At 34.5% G+C, this 14,913-nt stretch overlaps 1 protein-coding gene across 9 annotated transcripts in view; it reads right to left on the bottom strand.

Annotated features, from left to right (window-relative positions):
- PPIP5K2 (diphosphoinositol pentakisphosphate kinase 2) overlaps positions 1-14,913 on the bottom strand; it is a 48,669-nt gene continuing 33,756 nt past the window's right edge. For 2 of the 9 annotated variants that reach the window (XM_039566587.1, XM_010405711.4), the window contains exons 25-31: positions 12,499-12,672; positions 11,218-11,287; positions 9,059-9,178; positions 8,129-8,191; positions 4,194-4,325; positions 2,502-2,630; positions 1-1,885 (exon numbers count right to left, since the gene is read on the bottom strand). In XM_039566587.1, the coding sequence (XP_039422521.1) occupies positions 1,782-1,885; positions 2,502-2,630; positions 4,194-4,325; positions 8,129-8,191; positions 9,059-9,178; positions 11,218-11,287; positions 12,499-12,672 (792 nt within the window). In that variant the 3' untranslated portion in view covers positions 1-1,781. Of the gene's footprint in view, positions 1,886-2,501; positions 2,631-4,193; positions 4,326-4,498; positions 6,538-7,424; positions 7,568-8,128; positions 8,192-9,058; positions 9,179-11,217; positions 11,288-12,498; positions 12,673-14,913 lie in introns of those variants that run through there. The other 7 variants (XM_039566589.1, XM_039566588.1, XR_005603781.1 and 4 more) reach the window with 7 other exon arrangements.

Raw genomic sequence — 14,913 nt, forward strand, 5'->3', positions numbered from 1 at the left:
TTGCCAGTGACCTTGATTTTATTTAGGAGCACATAAAAAAAGTTATGCCACAGCTTTGGTTGACTGGAATGATAAATATACTTAAATTTCTACAGTTGGTTTTTTTTTTTTTTTAAACGGTAAACAAGCGTACATTCAGTTGTATGCAAGACCAACATTATCAATAACACAATTACACTACAGGAAATGAAATCCTTGAAGTATATAGCTGTGAAACCCTTCAGATTTTGGTATTTAACCAGCATTGTTAGAAATAGTCTGCTGAAGCCATTTCATATATGGTAAACACTGAAAAAAGACCCTGTGGCAAAGTGAATGTAACTATAGTTGCACTGGCTCTGGAGATGAGTAAGAGCCCTACCTAAACATCTTACTTGTAAGCTATGTCTTCTGCAGCTTAAACATGAAAGGAATTACCTAACTTGCACTTATGAAGTCCATTCTTACTACTCAGACATTTGAAGAAGTGGTCTATATTTTCATACATCTGGGATACTTATAACCCAGTAATTTTTCATGCTACAGAAGAAAATTAAAATAATTGCTTAGACTGGATGATTATTCTAAATAACCCCATAACTCCATGTTCCACCAATTTACAAATGCTTCTTACATCTCTTATAAAATGTTTTTTTCCTTTTTTTTTTTTGTGTTTTTTTGTTTGTTTTTATTTTGGGGGTTTTTTGCCTTTTTTTGTTGTTTGTTTGTTTTTTTGGTTGGTTTTTTTTTTGTTTGTTTGTTTTTGTTTGTTTTTTTGAGAGCTGCTGTCAACCACCTAGACTGGAAGGAGGGAGGTATGAAAATTCCCAGGCCATGACGAATCCTGAGTATTTTGCAACAGTATGCACTGAGTTCTGGTGGTCCACAGTCTCTCTCTTTGCTGAAAGGATGATAATAAAGCATAGATGGAATATTTACAATTTTTAGACTAAACCTACTAGCAGACCAGCTGTAACCATTTCTCCTTCTACAAAACGTGCTTTTTAATATCACCTTATTGTAGAAACATATGGCAAAGAAAATAAAACTGTCTTTTTTAGTAAACGTAAGAAGGTTTTGATAAAAACATATAAAAGACAGTTTTATCTGCTGGATGACATACAGGTACCCGTATACAAACATGTATACCAAACAATAAAAGAGAAGGTAGAGTTGAATGTTACAGGTCTGATGTAAACACAGAAAAAAAAAAGAGTAGTCAAAAGTGCTGATACATGAAATCACTCCATCATGCCTAATTATTGCAGCATATATGATATAAAATAATTAAAATGCAGAAAACATCTGCTTATCTCCAAACCAAGGAAAAGAGATCTCTTTGGAAATGTAGTTAAATTAAAAACAAGTCAAGATAAGTGTTATGGTTCAGCACACAGAAGAAATTCACAGGAAGATTATAAATTCCTGAAAATAGAAGTTTGTGATGACAACAGACAATGCCTTCGTAACAGTGACATCAACAGAGCCACTGTAACACATACCATTTTCTTTTTGTACAGGTTTACAGTAGATATTTGAAGACACAGAAAAAGTTCATGTGCAGCTTTTCCATTAAAAGCTGTGCAGTTCATCAAACTGATAAGTAGTATATTTCCTGAAATGTTTTAGGAAATGAGAAAAGACACTTGACCTAAATACTGTGCACACTGGTTAACCATGTATAAACTAAAGATTCTTAAGTGCACTATGAATTGCAGACATGAATGGCTTTTGAAAGCTCAGTAATTTGCTTGAATTCACACCAAAGAACTGTTTAGGAAGTTGTTTCCAGTTTTGTCTGATCATTTCTCCTCAGAAAGAGTTTCACCACGAAGTTCTGCATCTTGTGAGGCCTCTTCAAGAGGTGGTTTAATATTAGATACATTAACAGGAGATCCAAGGGTAGCTGTACAAATAGAGAGAAAAGAAGTACTAGGTTTTACACTTAATATCCATGCTAAAAAGCACCAAAGGCAAGAAAAATGCATGTTACCTAGGACAGAAACAAATAAGCTACACTATCTAATGAAATCTGAAATCCAAGTGAAATTTGGTCTCTAAACAGTACAACCATCCAAAAGCAGACAGTGTAGCTAGCCAGCAGTTCAGACTGAATATTCTAATGATTGAATGCATCATCTTGTTATTGGCAGCTTTAGTCTGAACAGGGTCACAGAGCTCTACATTAGGTGTTCAGAAAACATCTTAGCAATTCTGCCACTTAAATAAGTGAATTTACTTTGTCTTACTTGGAGATAGCTGTCATACTTCAAAGCAAAAGTTCATGAACTTCAGGCCACAGAAAATGGAACAATTCAGAGGATAAGAAAAAGTAACTATTAACACAGTTTTACTGCTAAAGGTATTTGTGCAATGCTATTGAGTTCTCACTGACCCACAAAATTATTCCACTTATGTGTGGAATGTTAATAGCTGCCCTATGAAGTCATGTAATATGTAAGAAGAATTATGCTGTTGGAAATAATCAAGTTAGTCATTTTGCCTTTGACAGAATTACTTACATAATGTTAGTTTCTCTACAGCTAGCCTTTCAGGCAAAGTTTCAAGTGGAGTTGGTTGAATTTTTGCAGGGGTAAATGTATTTAAAGAAATTTTTCTTCCTGAAAGGGGCATCAGGTAAGTTGGAGAAGCTGAAATGGTGGTGAAAAAAAGAATCATTATTAATAAAAATATTCTCACCAGAGCCGGATGTCAAAAACCGTAACCACAGGACTGTGTATCCATCCAGCAAAATAGATACCACATTCATACAACTGGCTGCTCACCTACTGATTTTCAACTCTAGTGTCGAAACTTCACAACATGAAAGACAATTCTAAAAATCTCTTTTTTACCTCAGAAAGCAACATAATAAGTTCATGCTGTTACGAGAGAATTTCAGTAACAGGTGCTTTGCCAGAAGATTGGCAAAAGCATTAGTGCTATTTCTCACAGGTTATGTGAGATTGCGTATGTTATAGGAGATTGCACCTGAATCGGCCTTGAGTCCAACACGTCTATGAAAAGTGCACACAATGCATTAATCTCTAGACAACCTCCAAATAGTACAGGAAAGCAGGAGAGCTAAACATCTACAACTTTAACTGTATCAGGTCTATTTTCCAACCACTCCTTGGTAGAGAGGTGACAACTGTACTCTAGAAGTATGACATTTTGGTTTTCAGTATTTCTTCATCCTATATACTCTCAATTCTGAACGGATTTTGAAGACACACAAACTTCCTAACCAGTATAAAAAGGCATCTTAAATAGCTGAGAATTTTCCTATACTTGTAAGTTTCACTGAGCTCTTTTTCAGTAACATCAATTTTCTTAAATTGCTTATATTCCTTCTCAAATATAGGAGGCATACCCTATCAAATAAGCTGCTGATTAAAATCTAAACTGTATAAAATAATAGGGGGAAAAAAAAGGAAAAATCCTGCAGCAGAAAAAAGGGAAAAGTCCTAACAGGTAGAATACTGTTGTATCAGTACTTGCAAGTACAAGTTTTCTGATCAAAGCATGAGTCTTTAAACACTTCCTTAGTAAGAATGATTTTCAATCACCTGACACATTATAAGCATCTTAATATGTGGTAAATCTGACCTAACTGAAACCATTTCCAAAGACATAGCAGTAGAATCACAATGGGAAATCATTTTCCCAGACACATGCACATGGATGGAACTTAGCTGTATTTCTTTTCAAGATCACCTAAACATGCAGCAGAAACTGCTAAAAAGATAAGAAAAGCAGTCTACAGGTGAAACCCCAAGTAATATTGAAAGAAACAGGAAATAATGAAGTTTTACATGTAAATGCAATACTATTCTGCTGAAGTTACTGCCAGTACAACAATACAGTATAAAGCTGGGAATACTGCATGCTCCCTGAAAAGCATTACCTGTGATTCAGCTGACAGTGCGGACAGTACAGAGAAGTCAATGTAATAATAAAGGCAATAAACTGACTATGATTTCATTAAATCCTTAATTTACTACCTCAGCCAAGAGAGACATTACTTCAATGAATTTTAAGTGTCCATACCCACAAAATGATAGTGCAAAATGTAAAATTATGGTTTATGTACATTTTCATTTTCTTCAAAAGCAGTATTCCCAGTTTACTTGTTAACTGCAAAACACTGCAAGGATTAACTAGACAATAGTTAAGAATTTAAAATTAGCATAATTACAAACTAAAACCAGTACATGTCTCCTGTAGATTTTCCCTTGATGGAGCAGCAACAGAAGCAAGAAATTCATCCACCTGCTTCAGAGACAAGGAATTGTGTAGAGTTTCCAAAGGGCAGATAGAAGGCACCATGGAATACAGTTCAAAACCTAAATGAAAAAAATAATAAAAAAAAGAGATTTCCAAACATAAGACAGGATTTAAGGTACTGCATTAATGCATGATAAAAAGTGCACATTAGCATGTGCAGGCATAGGACTCTTGAAATCATGGAAATTAAGTATTACAGGAGTCCGAACAAGGTGAGCCAATTTCCAGCATATACTAAGCTAAAGATACTGTGTAACATACCATGGGATACAAATCCCGTGTACACATGAAGTACATGGGTACACATAAATTATTCAAACATTAGAACTGTGCTCTACTCCCAAATCAGTTCATGAAAAGATAATTTCCCTTTAGGACAAACTTAGCAGATAACTTAAAAAAAAAAAAAAAAAGTCAGGAAAAGGTAGAATTTCTCCTACTCATTCTCATACCTGGCACAAGACTAGATAGATAATTCATTCATGCAAGAAAGTAGGATAGCTATTTTGTTAGCAGAAAAGAGCTAAAAATGCTGTATCTTCCAAGAAATAAATTTGCAGAATTCATGTTCTATCATCTTCAGTATTCTGTGAAAACAAACTGTTGCCTTTAATATCAAAGGAAAACCACTGTTAGCATTTTTATACCTTGAGGCTACATGGTTTTACTTTCTGAGACAGATATACACCTACCTTTGTGCATTTAAAAACAGTATTAAAAGACTAGAAATTTCATATATTAGAACAAGTAAGTAAAGCAACCCAAAAATCTAAGAATTTTTTGGACTATGCTTTTCTATGTTAGTATTGATCATACACTAACCATGCTTATTCATATTACTAACAGACTAAAAAGCATTTAAACATCTTGGCTAAAAAATAATTTTCAGTCCTCTAAAGTGTGGTAACTCAATAAACAGCTTTTCATCCAATTGCATTTCAGAAGAGGAAAATATGTCCATTAGTGTTTTCAACATACAGCTGTAACATTAAAACTTTGCAATTCAATACTGTAAATTTCTGCTAAGACAATTACATGAAGAAGCAATAGTGAATGAGATAATGTTTAGAATTTCAGTTCAAGGTACATTCGAGATAGCATTATGACTGTGAACTGTTCTTTTCCATAAAATAATAAGCAACAATGTTCCTGTGATATCCAATGTTGCCCATTCACTCCCCATTAGTACTTTGCATAAGGAAGAAATTCAACAAGATTTCAACCCCCAAATGTCTATACTTATATTTAGATCCACCTTGGCCATACTCAAGTTTCAGGGACCATTGCTACAAATATTCAACCAACTGAAGTGTACTTATGTCAGCTTCACTTAGATTATAAACAAAATGTGGCATTTCATGAAAACTTGGGGTTTGTATACAAAAGAAACAGCACCATACTGTTAATTTCTACTCCCCTATAAGGTCAGTAGCTAACTTTCAGTGTAAGCACTAAGATGCTTGGCATAGATATTAATACCCTAAATAACTATATGCATGCATGTAAAGCGCAAACCCTTTCGTTGCATTACAGTAAAACGTAAGATTTCTCTTTACCCTGACAGAAAAGTAACTATCACTTGAATGAGAATGTTTTTCTGATTTTGCAATTAATGAAGTGGGACAATGTCAGGTTAACTTTTTTGTAACTATTATTGTTATAGTCCATGTTATAGAGAACCAGAAAGGAATTCCAAAATGCACTCATGCCCTTTAAAAAAAAAAGAGAAGAAATAAAATTTTATTGGTTTAGGAATTTCCCCTCCAAATTTTTTGTTGACTTTTGACAATTCTGCTGTCCGCTAATCATATCCCATAAAGTCATTGTAGTATCTTTATGTCTAAGGGATATGGCTTAAACCATAATCTGGAAATCTGCATGTAGGGTTTTATTTGAACATTTTCTTGCAAGTATTGTATGATGTTATGAGAAATAAATTTGAAATTTTATGATGAAGAAGCCCGACAGTATCCCTTTAAGAAGGCAATTTCCTGTACACTAACAGCCTTTGATCTTTGGCTGTATTTGTTCTTAAAGCATCAAAAGGCAAGACAATGAAAGGGTTAACGCAGCATCTCAAAAAGCCACCCTGCTGTCTTAAGATTCAAAAGCTGTAGAGACATACCACTGGAGCCTAGAAATTCCACAGAGGAAATGGACCAGCACCTAAAGAGGTGTGGATGTTCTGCAGAGGCCCAGAAAATAAGGTATAGCATTTTCAGAAGATACTTGTTTCACCATGTTCCTTGAACTAAAGATGGGGGGGGTAGTCTGAAATGAGTTAAGAGGGTGGGATAACAACATAAAAGTAAGAAAAAAACAGAGTGAAAGGGACAAGGATAATCAAAGTGATAGTCCAGAGGACAGACGAAACAACATCAGTATGGAGTTATGTTAGTAGAGAACCCTTGGAAACCTGCAATATACTTAGGGTTCACAGGAGCTCGTACTGCATGCATTGGTCTTGTTGAAGATGTGTGGTAAAACTGCTGCATTAAATGAATCAGAACAACCAGTGTGATCAAAAAAAGCTATTTAGATCTTTTTTTTAAAGAACGGAGTCACAAAAAGTGACTAAATGGAACAGAAAGTAATCATATTAACCACAGATTCTCAAATGCAGTTCTTACTTTCTGACCTTGTATGTTTAGGAAATTTTGTTTGGTTTGAGTCTTAACATAAAAAAAAATGTACTCCTGACTTTTCCATTTGAAATAGGACACTAGATTTGGCCTTTTAGATCAACCACAGTCTTAATGGTATAAATTCAGCCTTACTACAGTTTTCTTTCAAGAAGCACTGCAGTGCAAAAAAGTCACTATGGGTTTAAAATGAATGTAACAAAAGACTGCTTCTAAGCAAAGCCAAACAAAAACTCGAGACTTTTTTTTGAAACTTTCTTTCTAAGCAAATATATTTTTAATCTAACATGAAAATACTGATGATTTCCACTGCGATTTCAGTATCACTATCACTGAACTCAGCCAGCAGTCATGCACATTTTAAAACTGCAGTTAAGAAATCTGGAAAAGCTACATTCAGGTCCGATGGGTGCTGAAGAGTGAGTCTACTTTTCATGAACAGGATATATCTGGGGCCAATTTAATCATGTAGAAAGGGAGGTGCAAAATATTTTGCTGAGGAAGAAAAAGACATACCTCTGTCCTGTGTGTTAAACGAGAATTTTTGCAAACTGAAGACAGTTAACTCTCACTCTTGAAGTTCAAGAGGTCAATGCTGCTCAAGAAGTCACAGCTCTCTTGCTGTGATTTTTAGTGCAATATTTAAGTAATTTGCACATCTGATGAACAGAGAAGTATAAGGTAAAATAAATTTTTGTCCCATGAAAAATATAGCAATTTAGCTTCTGCTTTAGTTTTTGGAATTTAGCATCACTTCAAGAAGATAACTCCAGCTGTCAATTCAGTGATTTATTTTAGAATGGGCAGGCTCAGAAAATCAGTTCAGCAGGAGAAAGATAAAGAAGAAGCAGCAGCTATCAAGAAGTGTATGTCTAATAAGATCAGATTTCATTGTCTGTATCTTGTACCATACAGTCTGATCACATAAGAACTTGCGGAGAATAATTTATTAAAGAGATCATGATTAACAGTAGCACTTTTTTTTTTTTTTTTCACAGATTTTTCTAAGGAATGAATTTTGATGTATTTATTCTAATGAATGGTAAAGAAAGGATTTAGGGTATCTAATGATTACAAATATATTTGGAATTGTGCTTGAAGTTAGGAACAACAGACAGCTGGATGATACTGTACACCCCGTATTTGAAATAAAAATAAAAGGGATGAAGCAAGGAACCTTTTGTTTTCGATTTTGTTTTTAAAATAAAAGCAAAACGTACCATTGGTTGGGTGTCGAGCAAATGAGATAGAAAACCTTTTAACAGCAGAACCGCGTGTGGTGTCTGAGAAAGAGAAAAACAGGTACCTGAAATTTGTAACAGCTACCAAAAGAGGGAGATTTTAAAATAGGAAAGGAAGAAGAAAGGAAAAAAGAAAAGATGAGAAGGTATTAGAAGTGAGTGTCATGCAGAAGGGACCAAGGAAAAAGACTAAAATCTAAACAGATGTTAAAAGAAGAAAATTCGGATTGTTGGTAAACTACAAGACGTGTAATGAAGTTTATGAAAACAAGCAGAATGAGCTGGTGATTCTGGCATACAAGGTTATTCAGGTTAGACTCAAACACTGAGTAGTGAAGTCAGGGGGAAAACAGCATGAATACTGTTTCACCTCAGAGTTATAAAGGTGTGCTTTGGTATCTTTACGTTCTGAAATCTAGTGAGAGAGTTTCTTCACTATCCCAGACTATCCACAACTGAGAATCTCCTGCTCCTTTGTAATCCAAACCCCACCAAATAAAAAGGTCAGGAATCCTAAAATTTTCACCATCAGTATTTAACTTATTACTTTATCATTTCATTCCTTGTATATGCTCCAAATAATTTATTTAATTTCAAGATCAATTAGCAGTGATAAAAACTAGAGATTAAAATGATTTAAGAATTTAAAAACAAAACTTTCAGTTTACTTAAAAAATGCACTTGCTAGAATCTCCTGGCGCACATTACAAGTGATCTGGTAGTCAATTCAAGACAAGTAAGAATTAACTATGCTATTAAGTTATACATAGGCAAGCTATGGGCAATAAAGAAGCAACAGAAACTCATAAAATTAATACTAAGGCCAAAGATTCTAGGATTCCATTAAAATCTTTAGAAGTTCAATGTGGCACATGGGTTGTGCGTGCATGTGCGAGAGTGTGCACATACCATCTATGAAGCCAGAAGAAGTCAGCTTTTTACGATGAGTACGAGCATAATCCTGTAGGTTAGGTGCACTTGAAGAACCCCCGAGCACTGAGGTGCTAAACAGGCCCGCACAGTGAGACCCTGATGGGAGTTAGAGAAAATACATACAACAACCAGGTGTTCGTCCATTCACATTGGGGATGCATGCAGCATGCAAGCACATGGCTCTTACCACACAAAAGGCAGCTTTTGGCAGTGCCTTGGACAGGTTCACAATATGCTTGTAATGTCAGAGTGGGACTTGTAGGCTGAAACTATCATAATTTATTGTGCTTCTACTCATGAAACAGCACACTCTGCTATATGTGCAAAAAGAGGATTGGCTTTAACAAAATGAGTTCTTGTCCTGTTTTCACTTTTGGTAAAAAAAAGTTACCAGTTAGCATCAATGCAAACATAAACAAAACAACAAAACAAAATTAAGAAGATGATGACGATGATGATGATTGATGATGATGATGTTAAAGTCGTGTCTTTGAAAATCTGTATTCCTGACACAAATATAAACTGGAAAAATACTGCTAATTGCTTTCATCCAAATCAACCTTTGAGATGACAGGCTATGAAGTACTCATGAAGTTCCACAGACTTAGTATGTGGAAATACTTCTAACCCCAATAAAATCTTAACCAAATTGGAAATACTCTATTCATATTTCAGTTACCATTACTGACATTACAAACTGACAATACCTAAAAGTTTCATCAAGTTTAACTCGACTTCCCTTCCTGAGAAGACTTTTGCACAGCTCCATGCAAGTGACAGTACTTTGTTACAACTCATGCATTCCTGCCACTAGAATGGGAGTTTAAACGAATCACTGAAAGCCACAGACAAAAATATAAAAATAACTTATGTAATCGTCAACCATTAATGAAACTTACATACAACAATGAACATAATGGAAAAAAAGTTGCAATTTTTTTCCTCTACATTTTAGTACTAGTTGAAAGGAGAAACGCTTTTTACTCAGAACTTATCTATTACATTTTAGATAAGTAGCAGCATATTTTTTTTGAAAACCAGCAATACTTCCTTTCATTACTTATAACAATCCAGTGAGGGAAAACATTACTAGCACATGTGACCACTCACAGCCAAAATAAATTGGTGCCTGGTCTGTGGCAAAAGCCTTTCACACCAAATACCTTAATCTACACCAAAATACATGAAATTCCACAAGCCATATTGTGTCACACAAAAGAAAATTCATTTAACTTTAGCAAGCACATAATAAAAACCAGGACTTCAATAAACAAGAGCACCTGATGTATGCATTTTACTATGGGAAAAATATAATGGGAAGAAAAGTATCACAGAAAGATTAAACATACAAAAAATACGTATCTTTGCAAATAAAGGAAAAGCTACTTCTAAGTTTATGCATACAGGTTATGCATTTTTTTGCACTTAATTTTTCCCACAAAAAGACACACAGAAAAAAAAAGCAATATTGATTTACAGTAGTGCATGATTTCATTTTTTTGCATGTGAGTCATATGTATGCCTGTTTAATAAAGCAACAGAAAAGCACCATTTGAATTAAGAAAATCTGAAAGAAGCCTTTGATAATATGATTCATTCTAATGCTGAAAAGAAGAAATTAATTTTAGGAGAGGGAATATGTGCAAAACCCTTGATACTATCAAGAAACTGTATGTTTGTTCCTCATCCCCCTCCCCTTGGAAAAATATCTTCACTTTCATCAATTGCCCACAGTAGGAAACAGAAATTTTCAAGAAAAGTGTTTTAACTGTTTCCAGAGCAGGCCATTTTAATCCAAAAGATTCTTGCAAAATCCAAAAGCTCAATCAGAAATTACATTATCTTAAAAATTTACTTTATGTTAAAAACAATCCTATGTACCTGTTGTGAGCATTACAGAATCAGTAGTACGAACAGTCTCAAACAATTTTCTCTTTTCAGTTATAATTTATTTTAAAATTTTCCTGCAAAAAAATTGTCCAGTCTGTAGGCAGACACTCAGAATATGTTATTGATAACAAGTATTATTGGATCCTGTTAATAAAAAAGCTGTTCGAAGAATATGCAACCACTGAGAACAGCAGGCAGATGAAAAGCTGGTAACATCAAACAAATTTTCAACTGTAGGCACATACCTAGACCACTCTGCTTTTGTTCCAGAATAGTTCTTGGTGTTCGTAAGTTACTATTGCTTTCTGATAGGACCTGGATATAAGAAACAGAAAAATAAGGGGAAGTAGAACAGCAGCATGAAACATCCATTTAATTTGATACAGCAGCCTGTTTCAGACACAGGTGTTAATAAGCTGTATGATAAGTGTTAGTAAAAATATGTAAAGGAAACATGAAAGATCATGCAATATCCCCTTCTGAAGGGAGTCCATTTCACATATGAGTTCCTTGCAATGAAGTGGTGCAAAGCAAGCATTCAGAATGAGAGAGGACACAGACCAAGACTGATATGAGACATTTGAGACATTTTATTTCATTTTACCAAATGTATTTTCCTAAACTGCGCCTGTAGTGAAAAAAGGAGGGGAGGGAAGGAAAGACAGACAAGCTATTGAGGACACCATACGATCACTGACCATGCACAGGCTCAATCAATATAATCTTCAGATGCTCACAGCCTTTGCTGATACAAACTTCTCCAAATGTAAATAGTTTTAGAATTTTCCATAATAAATTATGAAAATTTTCAAAGAAAAAGGATATGGTTACAGAACACCATCCATTGTCCTACATGTAAACAATATCTTGCCATTCTGAATAGCTTTAGATCTTCACTGGTACTTCCAAAACATTCACTATTTCTTTTTTTTCCTGCTTTCCCCTCACCCCCCATTACAAGGAACAATCTTCAAAATATTGTACAAGTCAATGGATGATGTACTGTGTTGGGAGTTTCAGACACTTCCGGATACAGATGGCAAGAATTATTAGTGCTGGAGTTTTTTCCCTGCAATAGTTAATACCAGGCCACTGAAAATATGATATATGCAAAACAAGTTTTGAATAGCGACATGAAGTACCAGATAAATTATTTTAAATGGCATTGGTTGCAATTAATTTTTTTTTTTTTAATTTACCTACCACCAAATTAAGCAATGCTGGTTTTAAAGTCTTAAAGGACAACTAAACCAAAGCATAATTCTCTTTCATTAGGCAGTACACTAAGTCTTTTTTACTGTGGTAACATTTGCAATTCCTATGAAGAAACCAAATTTTTATGAAAGCGTGTAAAACACTCAGTGGAAAAACATGCACTTGCTCTTTTTCCCCCAAACATTCTTGGCAGTAATTTTAAGAAGTGGAGGTATTGCTTGAAATATAATCCATACAAAGGGATTAGATGTCCTTAAAGACAGTTGTTGCTTGGAATGCATAAAATGTTTAATGAAGTAAAGTTTAAAAACCTGTTGCCATGAGCCAAAAATACTGGATGTGAAAGCCAGTGATTTAGGGGAGACAGGGGAAGAAGTGATTTGTTCCCCTGATCTGCGTCTTCGACGCCCAGTACCCACACCACTGGTGTAATGCAGCCAGGTACCAATACACTCTGGGCTAGACACACTCAGGGGGCTCTCTTCCTGGAAGTGAGAAAGGGGGTAAAAAACAGCAAAGCATGCAAAGTTAGATTCAACAGAGCCAAATGAACAGAAAAGAAAAAAACCCAATCTGCTTGCACCCTTTTATATATTACTTTTAAAACTATTAAACAGTGAAGAGAGAAGAATAATAATACAATATTATAAAGTTTTAAGTTTCACTTTTATCTTTTCATCCAACTGTATCTTTTACTACAACACTTCAACCAAATTTCTGGTAGACTAATATTAGATATGAGAGAAAATTATTTGTTATCAATAATTGATTCATAATTTTAAGAATTTTTTACATGTTGGAAACAACTTTTGTTACCCTTGACATACTGTTTAATAGTTTTCCCCTCCTAAGTACATTAAACTTTCCTATTTACTACTTAATAGTTTCCATTTCTAGTCTATAAGCTTATCTGAAAGCTTCTTGTTTTTAAAATTGCCCTTGAGACTTTACAGTTGACTCACTGGTAGTAGCACCAACCTAACTGGTAGTAGTTTTCCAAACTTAAAAATGTCCTAAAAATTATGTGATCCTGGACACCTTATCAGGACTTCAAGGGAGGACAGTGTCAGGCTAAGCACCCCCACAATGTCTCCATCATTATGTATCATTAGCAATTAACATTTTTTGTAATACAGAGTTTCCTTTCCAATGTCAATGAGCTTTACATTCTTGTTTTACTACTATAACTCAGCTTTTTTTTTCTTTTCATGACTCAGTCACAGTCGCAGTCCTTCTGTAAATATTGCTGACTATAACCAAGATTAAAACTTCCATATAGTCTCACACCTGACAGTGTCCTTTCTAATTAATGGACGTAGGTGAAAAGAGAATTGCCTTACAGGAGGAAAAAAAACCCAAGAAAATAAAAGGAAAAAAAAGAAAAAAAAAAAGAAAAAAAAAGGAAAGGAAAAAAAATTTTTTAAAAAGAAAAAAAAAAGTTCAAGGCAGTTGCAGTTTAAGTTGCAGTGACTTTTTTTGAATTGCTCCAAAATGCCGTTTAGTTTAAATATTCCAAATACTAGTTTTGCAGATTTCAGTAGGCCAGATGAAACTTCCTATTTTACTTATAAGAAAAAAATGGTTTATAGTGTAAGTTTTCTCTAAATCATCTACTTCCTTCCAGCAAATAAGCAAGCTCTGAATGCTGAAACACATTCCATTTAAACATATATTATCTGCACAGTCAAAATTTGGCAATTTGTGCTCCTGATATCTTGTGAAAGTTAACTTGCATATAATTTATGAAAATGGTTGAAAGTCTGAAGTAATAGACTATTAAGTTGAGAATAAGTGAACTCATAGCTAGGAGGGGAGTTTGCATGATCATAGTGGAAACAGCTTTTAAAAATCAAAAATATTGATGTTGTGAGCATTTGTTTATGAAAAAAGTTGGAAATAGAAAATGTAAGACATTAACATTTATTATGTCTGTTAATTTATGGAAGTCATGTGAAGTTATACAGATATCCTTACAGAAGGGAATCATGCATCTTTTTCTCTCCATACTGCCAATAACAAAGTGGTTTGCAAATCTGTAATACTTTTACTGCATACAGACAACTCATTCCCAACACAAATATGAAAGAAAAAGCTTTTGGTGTGAATCTTCATTTCTGATGGCTTTAAGCAACTGAAAATGAGGCAATGAGAAGCTGTTAGTCTGCTTCTAGCATTAATATCACAGAAGTGCCACTATGCACCATCTGAAATTTTCCACTCAACCATCCCAATGGTATCAGTGATAGCTGTGCATCCCCCCACCTCTGTGACATTAAGCCATATCTGTGAAGCACACCTAGATGTCATGGCTTTCAAGACAGCAAACTAGATTGTTCAAGATGTTATCTACAGAATTCATGAAACACAAACCCCAGTCCACTTAAAAAAAAAAGCTTCCACTTTATCTTCTTACCTTCAAAAGCTTGACAAGTGGAGTCACTTTAACTCCACGTGAAAGCAAATACAGCAGAAGATGTCTCATTTCCTGCACCTCCCCTACCACCCTAATCCCTCTGTTCCCTTTCAGCACAATCACCCTGAAAGTTCGCTCAATTCCCAGTAGTAGCTGTTTCGTAAGGATGAATAGAAAAGCAATGTATGTTAGTTTGTAGATGTAGGTTTAGACTGAAAGAGTCTTCATTTTCAAATATCAACTTTTCTAAAATGGCTTGAAAAAAAAGAAGGAAGTCTTATCACAGAATAGTAATAATTTTAAAAAATAGCCC

This window comes from Corvus cornix, chromosome Z, assembly GCF_000738735.6.
Source record: "Corvus cornix cornix isolate S_Up_H32 chromosome Z, ASM73873v5, whole genome shotgun sequence".
Lineage (NCBI taxonomy): Eukaryota > Metazoa > Chordata > Aves > Passeriformes > Corvidae > Corvus > Corvus cornix.